The 24627-nt window shown below is 43.5% G+C and overlaps 2 protein-coding genes across 3 annotated transcripts in view; one reads left to right on the forward strand and one right to left on the reverse strand.

Moving 5' to 3' along the window:
- Positions 1 to 6128, reverse strand: part of ift80 (intraflagellar transport 80 homolog (Chlamydomonas)) — a 101502-nt gene extending 95374 nt beyond the window's left edge. Inside the window, exons 1-3 of the mRNA XM_062553351.1 lie at positions 5996 to 6128; positions 4806 to 4895; positions 4343 to 4563 (exon numbers count right to left, since the gene is read on the reverse strand). Coding sequence (XP_062409335.1) covers positions 4343 to 4563; positions 4806 to 4843 — 259 coding nt within the window. The 5' untranslated portion in view covers positions 4844 to 4895; positions 5996 to 6128. The remainder of the gene's footprint in view (positions 1 to 4342; positions 4564 to 4805; positions 4896 to 5995) is intronic.
- A 266-nt stretch (positions 6129 to 6394) lies between these two features.
- The window catches only part of smc4 (structural maintenance of chromosomes 4), a 44499-nt gene continuing 26266 nt past the window's right edge, over positions 6395 to 24627 (forward strand). Inside the window, exons 1-8 of one of the 2 annotated variants that reach the window (XM_062553349.1) lie at positions 6395 to 6561; positions 9134 to 9282; positions 10282 to 10472; positions 11012 to 11203; positions 12338 to 12514; positions 15061 to 15225; positions 21156 to 21283; positions 24219 to 24359. In XM_062553349.1, the coding sequence (XP_062409333.1) occupies positions 9144 to 9282; positions 10282 to 10472; positions 11012 to 11203; positions 12338 to 12514; positions 15061 to 15225; positions 21156 to 21283; positions 24219 to 24359 (1133 nt within the window). In that variant the 5' untranslated portion in view covers positions 6395 to 6561; positions 9134 to 9143. Of the gene's footprint in view, positions 6562 to 8622; positions 9283 to 10281; positions 10473 to 11011; positions 11204 to 12337; positions 12515 to 15060; positions 15226 to 21155; positions 21284 to 24218; positions 24360 to 24627 lie in introns of those variants that run through there. The other variant, XM_062553350.1, reaches the window with a different exon arrangement.

Here is a 24627-nt window from a genome sequence, read left to right on the forward strand (position 1 = left end):
ATATACTTTGTGGCGTTGCGTATTAAAAAAAATCAGAATGTTCTATGTAATTTCTGGTTGCCTAGAACTGCAAATCAGCAGGGCCGCCGCGCCGCTCTCTCCCGGCTCTATATTTGGATCTCCAAACAAAGTGAACGTCGCCAGCCCCTAAAAAACAGGTAGTAAGCACGCTGCCGTAAAAATGCAACGTCTGAAGGCAGGCTGGTGATGTGCCGGAGGGGAGGGAGGAGGACGAGTGCCATGACTGTGGGCGCGAGTGATGCCCCTGGCTGGCAACTTTGGCATGTTCTGTGAGGGCCTGGGAAACAACACACAACGTCTAACACCGCACGTCCGTGGGGCCCGCTGCGTGTGTGACTGCGGCCGCAGGAGACAACAGGCAACCCCGTGGGGCCCGCATATACAGCCTTTTTCCACAGAGACAGAGAACCGGCTGCGTTCCCGTTCGCGAACCAATATTTGAAACGTTTGGAGCGTTTTTGAGTCGACCAAACAAAAGCCGGTTCGGAACGTGGCGCCTTGGTTAGGGAACTTGAACCACAAAATTGTTTTTTTTTTTCCTGCAAACTGGAGTGGGCGTGTCATTCTGCCGTTTGGAGGGGAGAAGGCTAAAAGCTTGAGTCCAAATCAACTGTTGCCATGAGTAAACAAAACTAGTAAACCAGCATTACACTGCAGACTTTGACCAGCATTTTTAAACAGCTAATTTCTGCCATTTTCACAGAACAACTGCTCATATCATCCTCCTGTTTATGCATCTCATTCACTTTTGCATGCAACAGCCATTGCTGATGACGCATCCTTGGTTCAGTTCAAAACTGGTGAAAGTGTGGGCTGGTTCACTAGACAGCACAACAGTTCAAAGAATTCTGATAGGAATCGGTTCAAGAACGGGTTTGTTGTCGGTGGGAAAATGCCTGTAGTGTGACTGAGGATGCAGGAGACAACAGACATCTACACAGCACACTCGTGGGGGCCTATAGTGACTGAGGCTGCAGAAAGCCACAAAAGACTGGAAGATTTTTCACCCACCCATCTGTGGTTTCATCGCGCACGGGCTGGAGTGTAGAAAGCAGAAATTGACATTTCAAACCCGAGGGGGTGGTGTGTGTCTGTGTGTGTGTGTGTGTGTGTGTGTGTGTGTGTGTGTGTGTGTGTGTGTGTGTGTGTGTGTGTTGTGGGGGGGTGGGGGGATCTTTTCAGTTTTCCACAGTCTCTGCTGTATCAACAAACTCCAAGAACCTTTATGACACTGACAATAACTCCTGATTTGTTCTTGTGAAAGACATCTGGAACTAAAGAGATATTTAAAAAAAAAAAAAATCATATTACCCTGTGGGAGTACAGAGGATTATGACATCAAGCACACTGAGACAAGTTGTCCTGTACAACACCGGTTGGTTAAGTGTACATATAATCTATGTATATAATGGCAGCCGCTAAGCCCTACGTGCATATCTAGGTAGGTGATTCACTACTACTGGTCCAAGGGAGCTGAAAGTGAGTTCCCAGACTGAACAGGGTGTTCATCACCATGGGCTAATGCCAGACCAAATTGCTGCTTTAGTTTGTGGGTGTGTTTATGCAACTCTACACTGGCATTACTGCGGTGAGCACACAGGGGGAACGCACAGCGGACAGCGTCTCCACCGGCCTGTTCACATCTGATGAGTGCGTGAGAGTGAGAGTCGTCTGTTTACATCTGATGAGTGCGTGAGAGTGAGAGTCGTCTGTTTACATCTGATGAGTGCGTGAGAGTGAGAGGCTTCTGTTTACATCTGATGAGCGCGTGAGAGTGAGAGGCTTCTGTTTACATCTGATGAGCGCGTGAGAGTCGTCTGTTTACATCTGATGAGCGCGTGAGAGTGAGAGGCTTCTGTTTACATCTGATGAGCGCGTGAGAGTGAGAGTCGTCTGTTTACATCTGATGAGCGCGTGAGAGTCGTCTGTTTACATCTGATGAGTGCGTGAGAGTGAGAGGCTTCTGTTTACATCTGATGAGCGCGTGAGAGGCTTCTGTTTACATCTGATGAGCGCGTGAGAGGCTTCTGTTTACATCTGATGAGCGCGTGAGAGGCTTCTGTTTACATCTGTTGAGCGCGTGAGAGTCGTCTGTTTACATCTGATGAGCTCGTGAGAGTGAGAGTCGTCTGTTTACATCTGATGAGCGCGTGAGAGTCGTCTGTTTACATCTGATGAGCGTGTGAGAGTGAGAGGCTTCTGTTTACATCTGATGAGCGTGTGAGAGTGAGAGTCGTCTGTTTACATCTGATGAGCGCGTGAGAGTCGTCTGTTTACATCTGATGAGCGTGTGAGAGTGAGAGTCGTCTGTTTACATCTGATGAGCGTGTGAGAGTGAGAGGCTTCTGTTTACATCTGATGAGTGTGTGAGAGTGAGAGTCGTCTGTTTACATCTGATGAGCGTGTGAGAGTCGTCTGTTTACATCTGATGAGCGCGTGAGAGTCGTCAGTTTACATCTGATGAGTGCGTGAGAGTGAGAGTCGTCTGTTTACATCTGATGAGCGTGTGAGAGTGAGAGGCTTCTGTTTACATCTGATGAGTGTGTGAGAGTGAGAGTCGTCTGTTTACATCTGATGAGCGTGTGAGAGTCGTCTGTTTACATCTGATGAGCGCGTGAGAGTCGTCAGTTTACATCTGATGAGTGCGTGAGAGTGAGAGTCGTCTGTTTACATCTGATGAGCGCGTGAGAGTGAGAGGCTTCTGTTTACATCTGATGAGTGTGTGAGAGTGAGAGTCGTCTGTTTACATCTGATGAGCGTGTGAGAGTGAGAGTCGTCTGTTTACATCTGATGAGCGCGTGAGAGTGAGAGTCGTCTGTTTACATCTGATGAGCGCGTGAGAGTGAGAGTCGTCTGTTTACATCTGATGAGCGCGTGAGAGTGAGAGTCGTCTGTTTACATCTGATGAGCGTGTGAGAGTGAGAGTGGGTCAATGGGAGGGAGGTTCACAATCACACACATTCATTGTCTCTCTCTTCCTCTCTCTCTCTTTCTCTTTCTCTCTCTCTTTCTCTCTCACACATCTCACACACACACACACACACACACACACACACACACACACACACACACTCACACACTCACACACTCACACACTCACACACTCACACACTCACACACACACACACACACACACACACACACACACACACACACACACACACAGTGTCCTGAACATCGATCTTTCCTCATTACACATGTCACACAAAGCATTTGAGATATAATGGTGCATAGGCTCAATGTTAAGTCTGTCCAACATACTGCAAAATGGCAAAGCCAGGAACTGGGATCAGTTAATGCTCGGTGCCTGTCATTTTCTATTGTTAATGTTGAGAGTGTAACATCTTGATTCTAGTGCTTATTATAAAGAAAAAGCAAAGAAAAGATGACAATTTTCTGTTGGTTTTAGTAACAATACATTATAGACCGTTTTCTCAAAATTGCCTCTTTTTTCATATTCTGTGCCAGATATCTCAGCTCCAGATGCACGTACACATGAAACTTCCCTGTTTACGAAAATGTTCGTTCGCTATCTACTTACAGTGTTTTCTGATTAATGGAACGATAAAAACAGCCAAAATTGCCTCTGTAACAAACACTGCATCTAATATGTCAACAAAACACACCATCATTTTGAACCTGACTTCATCCACGAATTATGAACAGGGAAAAATATGTAAAGTTGAGTATATTACATCTACTTTGCATGTCTAAAGACATCTTTATCTTAATGAGAGTAAACAACTGGGCAAGTTTCATGATGATATTCATTCATTATATTTGTTTAGATATATTCATTCGCTGAAATATTTTAACCATATTGTACTGTAGTGTCTCATTAATATGGAAAAGTTGAAGTCTGACCCCTCAGAAAAAATGGAGACAAAATAACATAATAAAGTTCAATCACAAATATTTCTAGCCCCATTTTAACTTCTGCACTTGATCTCTTTCTACTATGTTTATTATTCTGTTCTGTTTGTAACACATCACTTTGTGATGTGTAAATCACCAACTGGATTGCCAAAACAAAATTGGCAAATAACAGTATTATGGCATCAGTCAATCATGAACATGCTGACCACTAGAACTTGTTTTGGTTAGCCTACGTTAAATGAAATGGGAGGGGGAAAAAAACAAACAATAAACAATGCTTGCCTATAAAATCAGGGAAATTCGTCATTAAGAGCAACAGCTGTGGCCTACCTCAGCACCATGAAGCCTCTCCATATCCACCAAACGCCTCAAAAACTGGTACACCGACTATCGCTTTGGACTACGAGAGGCACAATTCACCAAAGACATGAATTCACACAATTACCATCTGTGCTGGTAAGAGCAAATATCTCAGCCAGGGCTTGCTTCTTTCCACCACTGCTCTTGGGAAGCCAGTGCAGGTCAATGGGGTAGATATCCTCCTGGGTGTTGACCACCACGTTGGTCTCATTGCTCAGCAGGTTCCACCTCAGGATCTGATGGTCTTCACTGCACGAGTAGAGCTCGTCTGCCGTGGTCCACCCCACACAGCTCACCAACTCGCTGTGTGTGCCGCTGTCAAGGACCTCAACTGACACTGCAGGCAAGGCAACCGAGAGGCCTCAGGCACAAAACACAGCTTGAAATACTCTAGGCTCTTAGAAACACAGACTGTCAAACTGACCAAACAAAAATCATGAACTCAACTTATGACAGAAGGACATAATCAATATCACTTTCCATTACTATGTGCTTCCATCTTTGACAATAACTTTGGACAACATAAACTTACAAGATTGAAAAGGATATGTCTGGGCTCCTTCAGTAGGGTTGTTTTCAACCTCATGGTGATGAGCTTGTCATGAATAAGTTCCTCAGATTCCTGTTGTGAAGTTGAGCTACATGTAGCACAGAGACATGAAACTCTTTAATGACCAAAGACATCAACCAGTGCTACTCTTTTATATGCACAAATTTACAGATATGGATAATTTGGAATTAATAGCTGAAGCCTGTAAAGCCAAAAAAAATATTGTTAGGCATTGTGGCTTGCTTATTGGTTGTCTTAAATATAATATATCATATAGTTAATATATTGTCTTTAATATACATGTATGGGCCTAATAATTACACTATCTATTTCTATCACTTGTTAACATTTATTTTTATGGCATGACTGCCCCAAAACTTCAACAAACAAGAGTCTCCGACATATAAAAAGGAATCATTAAACAGTCGACATTTTTTTATCAAGCTCATGACAGTAACTTTTTATCAAAATATCTCCCTAATCAGTGGTTATAGTCACTGCCCTAGCATGGATGCACATGCACGTTGTCTGATGTTACAGTTTGAAAAACTAAGCGATGTGTCAGGTATACACTGACAAATAGAACTTATGTTTACATTGCCCTTTCTGTGTGCAAAAGTAGCTAAGGTGAGTAATTAAACATTAAATTCGCCTAGCACTGACGCCACCAGTGTTATGCTTAACATGCTGATGTATGTAGATTGCTCTATCAAAAACACCCCATTAACGTCAACTGCCATAGCTGCTAGTCTCGTAAGGAAGGATACGTTTTCAGCTTGAAAAAGTGGCTAAAGTTGTCCCCTAGCCCCTAACGTTAAAAACAACGCTATGCTTCTACACTCCAATTCAACACAGACCACAGCTAAGTTAACGTTACTTGAAACACACGACAGACCCACTATAAGATATTCAGCACAACGATAACATCGACGTCTTATTCATCTTGCAGTAAGAAACTGGTTAATAATGATGCCCAGCCAAGCTAAATAACGTTAGCATTGCCATGCTAGAATAGCAAGCCTAACGGGACGTTAACACACGACAGCCTGGAATACGTCATTCACAAATGCCAGTGTCAAAATATTACACCTTGTCTGGATATCAGTGCTGGTTAAATTATATATAACACTGACTACCTAAACGTGTGACATTCTTGTGGGGGGGTTTATTCAATCAATAAGTAGGTACCTTTACTGATATGAGACGAAGATTTCCTCTTGACGTCACTGTGTGTTGCTGAGTTGTTCCAAGTTGTACGCGCAAGTGCTGTCTCCAGGCAACAGTTCCTACACAGCCATTGGAGGATTTTCCAAGCTTCTTCATTCAAAGTCTAGAAGGGGGTGTGTCATGAATTTGTTATTCTGTAACAACACACCGCAATATATTGAAGTTATATTACATGGCATTGGACATTAAAATTGATACAATATTAAAATACACACTGAAAAGCAGTGTCCAGTTAGATTTTGTATGGCTGGCGTTAAAATTCTTGGTTTTAGAATCACGTATACTCCCATGATGCCATGCGTGAGTTTGTAACGAATTTTGGTTCGACGAGCGCGTTTAGGCGCCATTTTCGAGTGAGAATTTCTTCATAGAAGTCTCTGTAAAGTTGCAGGACCTTGATCATTGAACGCTTGTTTGTCTCTTTCCATTTTTAAGTTTTGTTAATAGGCACGTAACGGGCATTGAAATCGAAACGCTTGCTCTGGATATCCAAAGGAATATAAATACTTATTACGAGGAAAGAAAAGGTAAACAATGACTCCAAAGTGCTAATGTTAGCTAGCTGTCTATCGTCTTAGTTTACTCAGTAATGAACCAACGTTAGCTGACTTGTGCTAACCAATGACTTGACATTGGCTGGCTAATGTCTGCATGCTAGCTACCTATGTAATCTTAGGCTAACGTTATAGTATTGGTATGTTTTGTTGACATTTAGCTTACAGTATTTTACGATCAAGTTAGGTGGAGGACGCTAAAGGACAATTACATTGTGGTGTGAGGAATTTGTTTAACCCGCCAATTTGGTCCCTTGCCTTGATTTTGAATTCTAACGACCAGCTAACGTTATCCTGACTAGTTTGGTTTTTAGAGTTGTAGCACACTGAACTCTTACACAAGCTTTGTGTTAGCTACTGTCAAACCAGAGATGTCATTCGCTTTGATGCGAAGCTAAATAAAACGTTATATTTTAGAAAATTGACTTGCTTGTAACGTTAACAGCTGGGGGTATCATACGCTGAAAATTAAGTTAACTCCGGTTTTTGTGATGGTTAGAACAATGCATCTTGAATTTCCCTTGGGGATCAACAAAGTATCTATCTTTGCAGAATTTAACGTCAATAGTTAACTTCAAGTTATCAACTGGCAAATATTTTGTTGGGCTGGGAAATGTAGGTGTGGTGATGTTTATGTTTATTCCCAACATTCAAACGTTCATTAACGTGTTCAGTAACTTACCATTAATGCTATTTTTCGTTAACACCAAGATGTAACGTTAGAGCTACTTAGGGTAAGTTAGCCTAACGGTCAGCATAGTCATAACCTCAATATTAAAATTTCAGAAAAGTGCATACATGTTTCGTTTGAAAAAGACACAAAGCCATCTAATATTGACTTCTGAAATGCTTCATACTAATGTCATGGCTTTAAAATGGCTGGCTTCTTAAGTTGGCAAACTGGTATAACGTTACGCTTACCCCATGATTAGGTGAAGTTACATTGTTAAGATCAGAAAGATTAACTTATTGCAAACCGATAACGTCAAGTTACGCGATTTAGATGCGTTCTAACCAGCTACCTTGGTTGTGGATAGGGTGAGGTTTTTTGTAAGCAAAACCGAGGAACTTATCTCAGCGCCAGCTAAGTCGCTCCCCCGAATAATAACTAACTTTTACCTGCAAGTGCAGATGTAAAGTGAAGTTATATGATTAATGTTAACGACCAGTCTTGAGTGTTTCAAAGTTGGTAATGTTGAGTCTATCCATTGCATCATCCCTGGTTGTAGGGTTACTAATTTTTCAATAATGTTTTATAGTCAACCTTAATGGAAATGACCGATTTCATTGCTGGTTCGTTGGCTGGTCGTTATAGCAATGATAAATGGCTATTAGCCTGTCACGAGCGTGGACGTTTAGCAGACCCTGTGCATATGGGAATATGATTCGTCAACATTTATCTAAATTCCGAATACGTTCAGGTTTGGTTTAACGTTAGTTTCAGTTGAAAAAAAGTCGACTATTTAAGGTAGTTATCCCGCCCTTTCGAATTCAATGCACATAGGTGACTGCAACTAGAGACCAAAGTCACTTTAGACTACCAGCTTGCTGACGGCAGTGATACCAATCGTCACTTTTGGGGCATGGATCCTTAACGTTAGTTGTTGGTCGAAAGAGGGTTGGCGCGGACACATCATTTGCAATACTGTTAACGTTAGCTAAGTTGGCTAACTTGACTGCTTCCTGTAGCGATTCCACCAACCCCGTGTTTTCGTATTTGCCACCAAACGTGGTTACTTGGGTTGTCAAACTCGTACAAGGAAGAAAATGTATTATTTTAATTTTGGACATGCCTTTTGCGAGACATCCAATTAGGTGCTTTCTTGTGCACGTACCAAGTCAGAGTTAAGATAAATAACTTAAACACTGGTTTGGAAATGGTATAGTCACATATTGTTTGAGCGCTGTTCTCGTTACTGACAACAGGAGACGTCACCATTTTTTTTTCGGTGGGGGTTCTTTGTAATGTGGCATAGTGACGCCTGGCCCAGCAAAGTAATTTTAAGTGTCAGGATAGCAAACGCCGAGTGAAATTTGGTTACTGGCTTTGTCGGTTAAATCAAAACAAGTTGTTTTAATTTAAGAATATGTAACAAGCTGTTTTACACAAATAGTGGCCTTGTGCCTGTTTGGTTTACAACCGTAGATCCCATACAAGTGTTTTTTTTCGTTGTGTAGCTTGCTGCGTTTTCTTGCATTGTTGGTGGCTAGTAAACGACACGACGTGAATATTCTTTTAATACTAATAACTCCGGCGTCATCCGTTTAGTGATATTGCAAGGAGTAATGCAGTGGCGACGCAGCAGATTTTTTCCCACCCGTTTCCCTCCATTTTTAGTCACTTCATACAGTTTTGTTCGAGATGCTCTCTGTCTATCTCCGAGGGGTCAACGTCTAAAACTGCATCTCGAAAGAATGGCAGGGCTGACGGGGGGTAGAGAGAGTTGCATTTTGACATTCAAAGGAGGAGATGGACAAGCAGCAGTTGTGCTTTACGCACCACGGCACTGGATTCATGCCCCGACCCCTGTGCAATTTTCTCCAGGTTTAACATTATGCCAACTAAAACGACTAAAGTATCGGCGGCGAAGCCACGGGCGAAATGGTCGCAGCCTCTGGATGATTCGGATGAGGAGTTGGACTTACCCCCTCAAGAACTGAACTCCAATGGTCAGGAGACACCACTCACAAATGGCAAGTAACAACTGATGTATTTCATCATATTTTCCGCCAAACGTTTAGTGCGTTTTTTCAAATATGGCTGTGGATGTTGTCACTTTTATGGTGACAGTGCATATGGTAGAATTTTGATAGGCTGCGTTTATTCATGGACTGCCATGTATTCATGAAATCTAAGCTAACTGGCTAGGTAACTGGTGGGAGCCAAGCACCTATAAATGTCCCATTTCATTTCAGAGATGACTAATATTGTGACGTTTGTGTATTGCTTTTGGGGCAACCTAATTGACCTAATAAATTGACCCGGGTAGATAATGGATGTCATTGAAGACATCGAGCAGTGTTACTTGTGAACTTTTCTTTGTTGGACTTGATGATGTAACTGGCATAGTGAGGTGTATTATTGCTTTTTGCGCTCAGCAGAATGTGCGTGTTTAAAATCTTCATGTTGTGTATCTTATTGAAAGAAAGAAAAAGCCAAGAAAAAAAAAATATTGTTTGCTTCTTTTCTGGCGTGTGTGTCTGACTGTCTGTGTGTGTGAGAGGTGGACACAACAATCGATTTGAAACTTTGGTATTCTACACAAGTATCTTTATAAGCTGCGTGCACGGAGAAAAAAGTGGACCAGCTGTTCGTTGTACTTTGATATGGATACGTGTGATGCAGTTTGAGTTTACGGTGTCGTGTTTGCGTTTTGTGTGTTTTAAAGCAACGGGGATTGTGCGTTTGAAAGGGGCACAGCACACTTTCAATATACCCAGAGTTTTTTTTTTTATATATATGAAATTGGCTAAACTGTAGTTCGATCATAGACAGTACGAGCAACTTAATTCCCCACCGTCCATGGTCTTTGTTTCTCCTCTGTGAGCGTTCAGCTTATGATTTGTGGCGTTTTGTTTTGTTTGGGTTTTTCTCTCTCTCTTTCTGAATTAGGGGGTGTTTCTGGCTTTGCCTCTTCACCCTCCCCTACACGCCGATGCACCCTCTAGAAATGAACTTTTTTTTTGCTCTAGATACCGCTCCCGCGGAGCCTGGCGAGGCGGTTGATGATCGAAGTTTGGAGGAGATCCTCGGTAGCATCCCTCCACCCCCGCCCCCAGCAATGACCAATGAACCGGGCGCTCCTCGCCTGATGATAACGCATATTCTTAATAGGAATTTTAAGTCGTACGCAGGCGAGCAGATTCTCGGGCCCTTTCACAAGGTATGAGGCTAAATGCAACAGTTTAAATAACTTCAGACTAGTTTTTTTTTTGCAGCCGTTCAAGGAGATTGTTTAGTTTTAAAAGAGGGGTGTTGCCTGTTGCCTTCTTGGGTCTTATGTGTACTTTAACAGTTTTGCTCTGTTTTGTGACTCTCAGTAAGTGCTTAAATCATAAGTATAATGTATGGTAGTATTATGGTGAGACTTTTAGATATACTGTAATCTGTCAGACTTTGGCAGTGCAGATATACATTACATCATTCAGTTTATGGTTTTGTATGTGTTTATATAAAATATATATATATGTTGAAGGCTAACCTGCTTTTGAGAAACTATTTTGATGTGCATTGTACACCTGTGGTCTATTCACAGGTGCATTGAAATGTTGTCTGTGGTCTTATTAGCCTGTAAAGGCCCAAATACAGAGTGATCATAACCATTGGGACATCCTTGGGCTCTCCTTAGCAGGCCTGTGGGTATCAGATGATATTGTTTTGTGTTCTTGGTCTTCTTCTCATCCGTCCCCTGTGTCTTTGCAGCGATTCTCCTGCATCATTGGTCCCAATGGCAGTGGGAAGTCCAACGTGATCGATTCCATGCTATTTGTGTTTGGGTACAGGGCTCAGAAAATCAGGTCCAAAAAGCTCTCTGTGCTCATCCACAGCTCAGACAAGCACAAGGAGGTGCAGAGTTGTACGGTGGAGGTGCACTTTCAAAAAATTATTGACAAGGTAAAAATCATACAACAAAAAAATATGGCTGACACAAGCCTGTCTGTGTCTGTCTGTCTGTCTGTGTGTGTGTGTGTGTGTGTGTGTGTGTCTGAATGTGTGAGAGAGAGATTTTTTTAGCTGTAAACTGCACTTGGGCTGCTAAAGTTTGGACTAGTTCGGTTTTATATTTTAACGGAAAATCATAAGTGCACAATAATTTTTATTTATTTTTATTTTTTTCCCCTCCCACCCTAACTGCACTTGTGGTTGTACAGGGCTTTATGGCCTTCTAGTGGAACAACACAAACAAAACATGCCAAATCCTGAATAAAAATGAAATTGCTGCACTGTTTATGTATTTATAAAATCTGACTGTCTAAGTGGTAGCCATGAGTTTTTTACCCCCTATTTTTGAATCTCGGGACACCCAACATAGTTCCCTTGTTGAGTGAGCAAAACCATGTATCCAACTTAATCTGTTTGAAAACTTGGGCCAGACCTTCAAAATTCTTACATTACATGTCCAGTATTGTTTTTTATATTGGCTTGGTTTTGGTGGATTTTACATATTTAGTTATGTGGATTTAATTAATTATTTAATTAATTTTAGGATATTTTTAATAAAAACCCCTAAGAGCAAAGTGTCACACTATAATAATTGTTCTGTTGGGGTAATCTCATGAATGCATATAAATATATTTTTTGAAGCAGGTATATTAAAAGAATAAAATATTTTTTAGAAAATATTTTCTTAACTACACCTATTGGTGTATTTAAGAGTCAGTGCAAACCAAATAGATAATTTCCCCTTTTTTCTTTGGTAGTTTTGCTTTCAGTCATTTCATGGACATGTTCAACATATCAAGCCCCACGTGAAACTGCAAATATAAATCTCGATTTTCATTTTTTTATATTTTTAATGAATTATTATTGTATTTTACTTTTACTTTTTTTTTTCACCACACTTGCAAATTAGAGTCTGTGATGCATCTGGGTAAAAACATGCATTAGTAAGGGCAGCTGGGGAAAGAAGTAATGTGAAATCGAGTTAATTAGCTCTCCCAAGCCACTCTAGTGTTTATATAGTTTTGTAGGACGTTAAAAGCTGCTCTGATGTTGGTTCCCCTCCCCCCTCACTCCTCTCAACTCCAGGAAGGAGATGACTTCGAAGTCATCCCCAACAGCAAGTTCTATGTTTCAAGAACTGCTGGCAAAGACAATTCCTCCACCTACCACATCAATGGCAAAAAAGCCACCTTCAAAGATGTGGGCACATTGCTGCGGAGTCATGGAATTGATCTGGACCACAACAGATTTTTGATCTTACAGGTAATTAAATACACCTCCTTTGCTGTTGCCTGGTTAAAATCTCTCTCTGTGTGTTGCTTATCGGTATTATTGCATGTGTATATTTTTTGTTGAATTTTATTCGAATTTTTATAGCTTTTGTTTGTTTATTTATTTATTTGATTTGATGCAAGCGGTGTATGTTGCTGTGGCAACCCCTTGCAGAAGGGTGAACTGACTTCTCCCGAGGCCTTCGACCGCTCTAGCAGCGCATCATGGTTTTCAACCATCTTGACAAAGAGTGCAAACCATAATATGCTGCTTTAGCATTCAGTGGGCTGAGCAACGAGGACCTGTGGGCAGGTTATCAGAGATCAGAGCGAATCAACAGGTAGCTCTCGCAGGGGTCAGAGGTCGGGAGCATCTCCGCCGCCATACATACCTGCCACGCTTTAGCAGCACGTAAATATTGGTGTGTGTAAAGAAAAAGCCTAACCCCAATATTACTTGTGCTGCTTCAGTGTGACCGGGTTCAGCATCAGTTGGTGTGTGTGTGTGTGTGTGTGTGTGTGTGTGTGTGTGTGTGTGTGTGTGTGTTCATCTGTCTAGTTGAGTGTTTCCTTTCTGCGTCTTCTTTGTCAAGCATGATTTCTCGGCGTTGAGTCAGTTCATGATTTGTTTGTGTGGCACGGAATTTTAATATTGCATTTTTTCAGTGGATGTTTTTTTCCTGGCTAATTGTGCATGCAGGCCCATCTCAGTGCCACAGTGTGAGCTTTCTGGGTGTCATTCCAAGGGGAATTTCCTGCAAGCAGAGTAGGTGTGTGTGTGGTGGGTGGACACGTGTGTGTGTGTATGTGTGTGTGTGTGTGGTGTGTGTGTGTGTGTGTGTGTGTGTGTGAGGGGGATGGCACCAAACAGTTCTCCTCTTTATGGTGTTAAATGCTGATATGACGCGTCTGATTGGTGAACTGCATCCCACTGACCGCCTGCCGGCTCTGGCTGTGGTGTGTTTGGGATGCCACCAGCACCAGCACATTTGGTCAGACTTTCTCGTCTCTATCCCTCCCTCTCTCCCTCTCTCTCTCTCTCTCCCCCCTCTCTATATCACTCTCTCTCTCCCTCTGTCTTTCTCTTTCTCTGTCTCTCTCCCTTTCTCCCTCCCTCTAACTGCTCCTGCCTGCTGCTGCTGTCACCTTCTGACGTAATTAGTCCAACACAAAGCAAAGGTCAAGGTTAATTGGTCCCTGATCTGTTTTTAATGAAGCACACTCGCTTGTCTTTGTGCATTGTGTTGCTATGGGGGTTTCCCCTGGAGTGTCATGGCCCAAGCTGTGTGGTTGGTGCGTGCGTGTGTGTGTGTGTGTGTGTGTGTGTGTGTGTGTGTTTGGGAGGGGTTGGGGGCGTTGGGTAGATTGCGCTGGATTTTCTTGAGTCCCCCCCCCCCCCACCCTCCCACCCCCCGGATGATGCCAGAGCAGGGAAGGGCTGCCATCATCAGTCCAGAGCTGAGAAACGACCCCCCCACTCCCCCACCACCCCCTCTAACTCAAGGGCTTCACAGGGCCTGTGTTCTGCAGGGCAAATAATCTGCCCCTCAGTTTTAATTCTGTTTTATTTCATTAGCTAGCTTTGAGGTCAACAATAGGCCACAGTTTTACTTGGGTCGTTTTTTGTCATCAACAGTTTTCTATTATATGGAAAAAAAAATAAAAAATGAAGGTCAGTAATATGTAGACTGAATGCACCAGCATGTATTGGTGTCTTTTAATCAAATGTTGCAAACTTGACACATTATTGTTATTATTATTATAATTATTATTATTATTATTATTTTTGTTATTATTTTTTATTTTTGTCTCTGCCGTATTCTTGGTTTGGCAAGAGACGGTGATAAAATACTTGATTCAGCAAGTGAGCGTGTCGCTCATAGAGAAATTGCTGTTTAGTCATTGACTCTGTGGTGAACAGATAAAAGCACGAGAGTGACGCATTGCTTAAGCTTATAGGCAGGTTAGGGGATGGATGAGTGGCATGTGGTCTGTGGCTTTTCCATGGATGTGCTGCTAGATATTTCAATTGCTTTTCAATTTTAGAGATCTGTTATTGCCGTGCAGTTATTTTTGTGTGTATGATATGATTTAGTTCCCCCCTAGATTGATGTTTTTTTGTTGTTGTTGTTGTTGTTGTTGTTGTTGTTGTTGTTTTTTTGTCAATAAGATATTGACATTTTCATTCCGTGTTGATTTTCCATTTGACTGTAAAAATAAATGAGTGTATTGTTTGAAATTTGTTTGCAGTAGTTTTATGACACTGTAGTTTTCTTTTGTGCCATTAATTATTCTTCCTCAGATGGTTGGTGTGTGTGTGTGTGTGTGTGTGTGTGTGTGTGACAGAGGGAGGGAGAGAAAGCGAGAATGTGTGTGTGTGTGTGTGTGTGTGTGTGTGTGGGGGGGGGGGGGGGGGGGGGGAGAATAGGACATTCATTTTGGATTATCTTCGGTCTGAGGTATTCTATTTGATCCCGAGTGTGTCTTATCAAGACAGAGTTGTTAATTGTGTGTGTGTGGCGTGTGGGCCTCTTGCAGGGCGAGGTGGAGCAGATCGCCATGATGAAGCCCCGCGGGCAGACGGAGCACGACGAGGGCATGCTGGAGTACCTGGAGGACATCATCGGCTCCTGCCGCCTCAAGCAGCCCATCCACACCCTGTGCCAGCGCGTGGAGCAGCTCAACGAGCAGAGAGGAGAGAAGGTGCGCTACTCTCCCACCCCCACTCCCCCCTCTCTCCTCTGTCCCTGGGTGCCTCTCATTTGGGCTTTTATACGTCCTCCCTCGGTCCCGCTCCTCGGGCCTCCATCCTCACTGATCTACATAGAGAATGATGGGGCGGCAACAATGGGATAGTCTATCCAGTGTTCGGTATAGATCAGTGGGAACGCCCCTCGAGGATCGAGGAGGCATGTTGAGAAGCACCTACTCTGTTCCAATGCACTACACCTCTATGGGTGCCTCTCAACATCTCTCCTCGATCCTCCAGGCCCGTTCCCACTGATCTATAACTAAAACTGGATAGACTATCCCATTGTTGCCGCCCAATCATTCTCTATGTAGATCAGTGAGGATCGAGGCCCGAGGAGGAAGGGAGGATGTATAAAAGACCAAGTGAGAGGCACCCTATATCCATCCCTGCCCTAATACACTACATTTCCCATCTGTCCCTGCTCCATTACGCTATACTTCTCCATCTAGCCCAGCTCCAACACATCTCCATCTCATCCAGCCCTGCTGCAGTACACCACTTTCCTCCTCTCACTGTTGCTTTCTGTGCTGGGCGGTGGGGGGGTTGGATGGATTGTGTGTGTGTGTTTGTGTCTGTCTGTGTGTGTGTGTGTGTGTTAGCAAGCATTAATGTCTTGTTGTTGGGCCCTGTAGTCCATATATGGTAAGCAGTGCGTGGGATTGCTTATCTATTCCCGACACACCGCGCGCACCACAGTGGGCCCGACGCTTGTAAAATAAGATTTGCCTTTGACCGGGCTTTGCGCTAATTCTCTTGACACCTGCCCAGGCGCTTCACGAGGCACAAAGGCTAATCTCGATACGCTCTCCAAAAACTGCCGCGTTGAGACGGCCAGAGCCTCGCTCTTTTGTTAACCCTTGGTATTGTCAGGGATAAAACAATTTTACATGGGATACTGTGAAAAGAGTTTTTTTTTTTCGCTCTCTCTCTCTCTCTCTCTCTCTCTCTCTTTGTTCTTAAAGGCTCAGTGTAAGATTGTCTGTGTTAGTAATCCCTTTGAAAATAAATATAAACAGATGTACAAAAATAAATCTATATATATATATATATTTTTTTTTAAATATTTGTGAGTGTTTGGTGTCTGTGCACTGTCCTGAGCTGAAGTGGAGCTCTGGCTGGCTGGCTATGTGATGATTCTCCCTCTCGGCTGTTCTTGAGACAGATAGGCAGTGTGCAGAGAAGGCTGAGTAAGGCCTGAACAAAGCCATGTGCTGTGTTTGGGGGGGGGGGGGTTGGGAGTGTGTGTGTGTGTGTGTGTGTGTGTGTGTGGGGGGGGGGGGGGGGTCGGTCGGCCAGACGGACGCCCAGGACATGGCACTGTGGATTATCCACTCCTCTTCAGGGCCCTACATTTCTGCCCTCAACTGTCAATGTCCTGATTAAAATTCCGGAACGCATCATTAATGAGCTGGCCTGAATGACATTTCACTTGCTAATGCGTGCATGAGTGGTGTGACTGCTGGGGAAAAGTTTAGTTAAGGTCTAGAATCATCTAGTTTTTTAATTATTATTAATATTTGTATTTATTTATTCCATTCTCTGAATTGTTCCGCTTCTGCTTGCAAACGTGATGGCCAGATTCCAGATAGAAGTAGTTTGCATGGTTTGCATAGTGTGTGTGTGTGTGTGTGTGTGTGTGTGTGTGTGTGTGTGTGTGTGTGTGTGTGTGTGTGTGAGATGTGCCTTTAGTGTGTGTGTGTGTGTGATGTGCATAGTGTTCCTAAATGCACTTGTCCACACTCTTAATACAATTGGAACAAGAGCTGTTTTATATTTATTTTATTTTATTATATATTTATTTGTATTTATCTCTGTGTTGGGTGTTTCTGTTTTTCCTTCCTGTTGTCAGTATTGGGTGTAATGACTCAACGGCGGCGGCATGAAATATCACTTTTTTCCCCCACACTTCAACATTCAAACTGAAACTGTTTTTGGTAAAATGTAATGCATATCATTGCCACAAGCGACATACTTAATCAGTCATACGTTTCCTGTCCAAATAATTAGCTAGACTATTTGTAGATTTTTGTCAGAACTGTGTATGTGGTTGTGTGTTGTTCATATTGCTACTACTGTTGTCAGTATTGGTAGTAATGTCTGTATTCAGTGTGTGTGAGTGTGTGTTTGGAAGTGTGTGTGTGTGTGTTTGAGGAAGAGTGAGAGAAACCTAGATTGACCGACTATAAAAACTTCATGCGCAATTATTTATTATATAGTTTTAATTATATATTTTTTAATAATTTTTAGAAATATTTTTTAAGCATTGTAGCCAACTCCTGGCTGATAGTAACACTTGCAACACATAAGTGTGCTCTCCAGTGTGTGTGTGTGTGTGTGTGTGTGTGTTGGATAGGTTGCCTTTCACTGCGAACCTCAACAAAACCAGAACACACCTTTTAGAAGAATTAAAAGAAGCACATTATATTTTTATAATTTTATCCCAAGTCTTAGAAGCTACAGAAGGCACCCTTGCTTGAATCATAGGTAGTATCGATTTTGGCAGAATGCCAAAAAATAAAAAAAAATCCTGTTTATTGCATAAACGACCTTAAAATATAATATGTTGTGTTTGCAGTCCACTGGTGCAAGGCCCAGAGGCATCAGTAATGTGGTGTGGTGGGTTTAAAGTGTTCAGGCTCAACTCTGCCATGAGGTGCTGTAGTGGGGCGATACACAGGGTTTAAAGTGTTCAGGCTCAACTCTGCCATGAGGTGCTGTACTGGGGCGATACACAGGGTTTAAAGTGTTCAGGCTCAACTCTGCCATGAGGTGCTGTACTGGGGCGATACACAGGGTTTAAAGTGTTCAGGCTCAACTCTGCCATGAGGTGCTGTACTGGGGCGATACACAGGGTTTAAAGTGTTCAGGCTCAACTCAGCCATGAGGTGCTGTACTGGGGCGATACACAGGGTTTAAAGTGTTCAGGCTCAACTCAGCCATGTGGTGCTGTAGTGGGGCTATACACTAGTGTTCAGGCTCAATTGGCCACTTGCATGAAACTCTAATACGCTCATTTGATTTCTGGCGAAGCCAGGTGTGTTTGAACCTGCCGCAATTGCTAATGTAATTAGTGTCTACACGGACCCGGTTGGGTGTTGCACCTAGTGAGTCAGCACGTTACGATTAAGAAGGATTTATGCACGTTAAAATTTGTATTATTGGGCAAACAAGATATTCCGTGTCCTAGTGAATATTTAAGGAGCAGAATATAGCAGAAGATGCCGTTTCAATATAGTTAACGCTCCACCAGAAAACAATCGACAGCACTGAGAGCCATCAGTGCAAGTAGCGAACTCGGCCATGAGGTGATGTGGTGGGGCGATACACAGGGATTACACAAGTGTTCAGGCTCAACTCGGCCATGAGGTGATGTAGTGGGGCGATACACAGGGATTACACAAGTGTTCAGGCTCAACTCGGCCATGAGGTGATGGTGTGGGGCGATACACAGGGATTACACAAGTGTTCAGGCTCAACTCGGCCATGAGGTGATGTAGTGGGGCGATACACAGGGATTACACAAGTGTTCAGGCTCAACTCAGCCATGGTCTAGGTCCTCTTGACATTCCAAAATGGGCAATATGCCTGTAGGCCTGCGACATCTTCAAAAATGTCTGATGGCTTCAGGCTCTGAAACGGTCTGAGCTTAAAGTCCTGAAGCCCTCTCTGGCTGTGAGCTCCGTGTGGGAACATCCCAGAGGCGACCATCTTGTCCAGAACCCATCTCTCAGGGAGGTGCAGGGAGTCAACGCTTCAAGTGCCCATGTTTCAATTTGTTTTTTTTTTTAGCTTTAGATTTGCCCCTGTGTTTTTATAATTGCAGCTCTCGTTCACATAATCCAATCCCAAGGGCTTTGGGGAAAACCACAGGGCATGTTCGTGACCATCGATCGCACAGTGCACCTTCAGTGGTATGGCCCTGGCGCTTTTTAACAGTCCCTGGCTATCCTGAAACATTATCAAACTGGTTTTAATTTCTCGATTCATTGGGTAAGATTTTACTAGACAATTGGGTACGCTCACAGAGACTATGCGGGTTTGTGTCACATGTTTGGAGACGCTTGAGAGAGCGGTGGATCATTGGATGAGAGTGCACATGGATGGCCTATCAATCTACTGTTAGTTCCAGCTGCTATAAAATTGTTTCCCACATTTTTGCATTTTTACTACACACACACACACACACACACACACACACACACACACACACACACACACACACACACAATAAAAAACACAAGAAGCTGTTTATCTTCTTCTCTCTTGTGTACACAGTGTGGCGGCGTTCAGTGCGTTGTGAAATATAATACAGCAAGTTGTGTAAATAGTCACCCGCTGAGATTTCTGGTCAGATCTTCGTCGTTCGGCGTGCCGCTGAAGAGCAGAGTGGCCTCTGCCATACAGGCCGTGCAGTCACCTTCAACACGCTTCTTCTTCTTTTTTTAAGTATCTTTTTTTTGGGAGGGGGGGGGTGTTATGCCTTTCAATAATAGGACGGTGGAGAGTGGCAGGAAGTGAATGGGGGGGGGGGGGGGGAGAGGGCAGGGGGGGGGTGTCGAACCAGGTCGCCAGCGTGTGGTACAGGTGCCTCAGCCGGAGTTGTGCCCCAGCTAAAGCCATCAGCATTGTTTTCTTCTGATGTGCTGCCTTTAGTGTGTGTGTGTGTGTGATGTGCCTTTACTCTGTGTGTGTGTGATGTACCTTTAAGTCCCTTTCCCACATAACTTCTAGAAGTTACTCGGACATATTTACCCGGGTAGAGGCACGACACGGACGTTTCCCACATGAGCTTTACGTCCGAGTGAGATACGGGTAATTGTGTTCACACTAGACCCGAGTAGGAGCCGCGAGGGGTGGGGCAATGTCAGCACTTGCAGGGGGAGGGAGATGACGCTAAATATGCGTTGTTGTGCTGTGTTGCCTGGATGATGCGAACTTACATCAGATCCAAAACATCACGAAACAACAGAAGTAGTTAGCTCGCTAGTCAGCGGGAGCTAGCATAGAGGAAAACAGTACCACAGTAAACAAAGCTCTACTTCAACCCTCTCTGGTATAAACATCCAACACAACAAATGAATAGAAAATATGACACACCTGGAAAATATATAAACAGCACACAGAGGTCTGAGGCTCCTTCCCAACTCCTACAAAAAGCAACAATGCTAAATAACAGCGACGTTAACTATTAGCTGTTAATTGCTAACCACTGTAATAAACAGCTAGTTGCAAGCTAATGACAACACTTCAAGCTATTCACGTTTGCAAGGATAATCCTGCCTGTCCCGCAACAAACACAACAACGTGATTGCAGTTTAAATTTTTATTGTACGTACACAACAAAATGTCTCTGTTTTCTGTAGTCTACTCCGGTGTTCTCGTCTGTGTTCATACTCGTAGGGCAATGTTTATCGTTACCATGGCAATTTGTACTTTCTGCCTCGCACTGCAAGCAGGCTGCAAGGGCGCATTTCTATACGTCATCGGTACGCCCCCCATCTCTACCCAGAACTGTGCCGGCTGCGTTCCCACCTAAGCGCACCCGGGTAACATCTAGAAGTAGTACTAGGGGGCTAGTAGGGTGAGTTCCGGGTAAGAAAATACCCGAGTTTTGCGTTCCCACATACAGCCACCTGTTTGATATCCGTTTGACATCCGGATGTCTCGCTCATGTGGGAAAGGGACTTTAGTGTGTGTGTTTGTGTGTGATGTGTCTTTAGTGTGTGTGGATGTGCCTTTAGTGTGTGTGTGTGTGTGTGTGTGTGTGTGTGTGTGTGTGATGTGTCTTTAGTGTATTGTAGAGGGGAGGTGCTCAGAGCCACGGAGGCTGGTTTGGCTGTCTAATGAAAGGTGTTGACTTTGTGTGTGTGTGTGTGTGCAGCTGAACCGGGTGAAGATGGTGGAGAAGGAGAAGAACGCTCTGGAGGGGGAGAAGAACACTGCTGTGGAGTTCCTCCAGCTGGAGAACGACATCTTCAGGAAGAGGAGCCAGCTCTGCCAGTACTACATGTACGTACTGTACACACACACACACACACACGCGCACACACACACACACGAACGAAGAGGAGCCAGCTCTGCCAGTACTACATGTACGTACACACACACACACACACACGAAGAGGAGCCAGCTCTGCCAGTACTACATGTACTGTAAGTACACACACACAGACACACACACACTCACTCACTCACTCACTCACTCACTCACTCACACACACACACACACTCACTCACTCACTCACTCACTCACTCACTCACTCACTCACTCACTCACTCACTCACTCACTCACTCACTCACTCACTCACTCACTCACTCACTCACTCACTCACTCACTCACTCACTCACTCACTCACTCACTCACTCACTCACTCACTCACTCACTCACTCACACACGAAGAGGAGCCAGCTCTGCCAGTACTACATGTACTGTAAGTACACAGACACTCACTCACTCACTCACTCACTCACTCACTCACTCACTCACTCACTCACTCACTCACTCACTCACTCACTCACTCACTCACTCACTCACTCACTCACTCGCACAATATGCACTGTCAGTCACACGAGAATTCAGCTCTGTGCTCGGGAGGCCTGTATGGAGTACTTGCACACATGCACGTACATGTATGTACTTTCACATCACTACCACATCCTACAAGGAAACACGCATACATACACACACACACACACACACCATTGCTCTCAATTAGCTGTACTTCAGTGTCCTGTGCTGTTTTGGACCCAAAGTTGCACTTCATTTGCATATGCTGTGCGACACTGATCCATATAGAGCGATAAGGAAGTGGCCGTAACACAGTCCCCTATTGGCTGTGGAGGTTGGTAGATAAGGAAGTGGCCGTAACACAGTCCTCTATTGGCTGTGGAGGTTGGTTGATAAGGAAGTGGCCGTAACACAGTCCTCTATTGGCTGTGGAGGTTGGTTGATAAGGAAGTGGCAGTAACACAGTCCTCTGTTGGCTGTGGAGGTTGGTTGATTACCCCATAGAGCTATTTTGGAGACGTGTGTCACATTGCAAGTATAATAAACTTCAGTGCTGCTTCACACGTAGGGTTGCAAAGGGGCGGAAAATTTCCGGTAAATTTCCGGAAACTTTCTGGAAATTTCCCATGGGAAGTTAAGCTGGGGAATTTTGGAAATATTCAAAATGGAAACTTTTATGGAATTACAGAAAATTAGGGAATTAATGGGAATTTACGGGAATTTTGTCTTTTACTAGCAGCTTACATAGCTAGCCAAGACTGCCGTGAACACTGACTGACCTCGACTTACAAAAATGTTTAATGAAATGGCCAAAAAGTACCGACATTACATACATGTATGTATGACCCCAAACCTCACAGATTGTGATTATTTTAAAAGTTCCAAGCTAAATCAGACCAGTAATATGACCATATGATTATTAACCATCCCATTAGAGCTTATGCAAAATTACGTTCTCCCATTTGCATGAGGACAACAGTGATGACACGCCAAGAACTGGGCGACTCTGTTCGCAAACTTCCCACAGTTTGCCACCAGTCATTCCCACATGAGATAACGTTTGCAATGATGTTTTCACCGGGAAAATTAGGTTTCCTATATGTCTAGTAGCCTATGTTGATTGTTGTGTGCATGTAATTGACCTGTGTGCAGGGTAGAAATTCAACTGAGTTTGCATTAAATCAGGTTGTTTTAACTAACATTATGCTGAAAGATGGGATTTTTCCAACTAAATTAAGGTCTCTGTTATATACCAACTTGCCAGATACAAAATTTCCAGTTTATTCCCGTTAATTCCCGTTAATTCCCGTTTATTCCCGTTTATTCCCGTTAATTCCCATGGAAAGTTTCCAACTTTGAAAATTCCCGGAATTTTGCAACCCTATTCACACGTGATGAAGGCCACATATTAGGGTCTAGGAACACACACACACACACACACTCTGCAAGTTGCGTTTATATCAGTGGCGTGTGTGCCCAGAACAGAATGCATTTAGCCGAGCACTTTGAAGTGGAAAGCGGGGCAAATAGCTGGGTGGAAATTGTTGCCCGTCTGGACAATGCATTACTTGTTTTAATGGCTGGAGCTGAGGTTAGTATTGTAATGTTTGGAGCGCTGCATCATGGGAGACATGCGCACACACACACACACACACACACACACACACACACACACACACACACACACCGTGCTGTTTTCCTGACTTCCAGTTTCACTGGCATCACATCGCAGTCAGCCTGGCTTACCATGAGACTGTTCAAGTCTGAGTGTTTGGGCCACTGTTGAACTATGAGTTGCTTTATTTTATTCCTTTATTTATTTAATCATCCATTTAAAAAAAAAAAAAATCCATTTTTGCTACATTTAAAATCCTGAGAGATTCATAATCAAAGAATAAGGGAACTCATCATCAAAGATGAGCTGCTGCTTGTATGATTATCGTTAGTCTCCATTGGTGGCCGTTAAGTTGTAGTTCTGATTGCCACCAATAGGTGAATTACATTTCAAATTAAATTTGCAATGTAGCATCAGTGACTGGACTATTAACTGGGCCGTGTCCCTTTTTCATACAAGATTACATCTCCACTGGCCTTTTCCCTCACACTCTTTAATTAACTCCCTCACGTTCAATTCAATTTAACAAGAAATACTTTATTTATCCTGTTGTCATGGTAACATTGTTGCCGTTTTAATGTCGTTGCAGTGATCTGAACGCCCCAGTTTTAGAACACATTTTTGCAGAAAGTTGCTGGTTTTTAGAATGTTGCAGTTCGTCTCGCCGTGGATCTTGTGTTTGAACTGGCCTGAAGCTGCAACTGGCCATGCCACACTCACCCCAATCTACGCCACGCCACGCCACACTCACCCCAATTCACGCTGCAACTGGGAGCGTGTCAATAAAGATCATTTGTTTTATTATTATTTTTCCCTCCAGCCATGACCTGCAGAAGCGTGTGGTGGAGCGCGAGGCGGAGAAGCAGCAGATCCAGGACGACACCAAGGAGCTGACGGAGAAGAGCAGCGCCCTGGCCGAGGAGATGAAGGCCAAGACCCAAGACCTGAAGAACGTGGAGAAGTAAGTGAAGGAGCTCGGCCCCCTTAGCACCTTAGCACCCCTTTCTAAAACGGTTACTACGTCGATCTAGCAAGATTTCATGAAACAAAGGCACAGCAACGAAAAAGTAACGATATATTCATAGATAATCATTCTTCCGCCAAGAAATATATTCCCTCCTTATGAATGGTTGCCATGCAACAACAAGACGCAGCCACTCTAACTTTTGTGCTAGTTTTGTGGTAGCGCATTACTATAGAACGAAATGCGGTCAAGGTGTGAGTTTATC

Source organism: Sardina pilchardus, chromosome 13 (genome assembly GCF_963854185.1).
Source record: "Sardina pilchardus chromosome 13, fSarPil1.1, whole genome shotgun sequence".
Taxonomy (NCBI): domain Eukaryota; kingdom Metazoa; phylum Chordata; class Actinopteri; order Clupeiformes; family Clupeidae; genus Sardina; species Sardina pilchardus.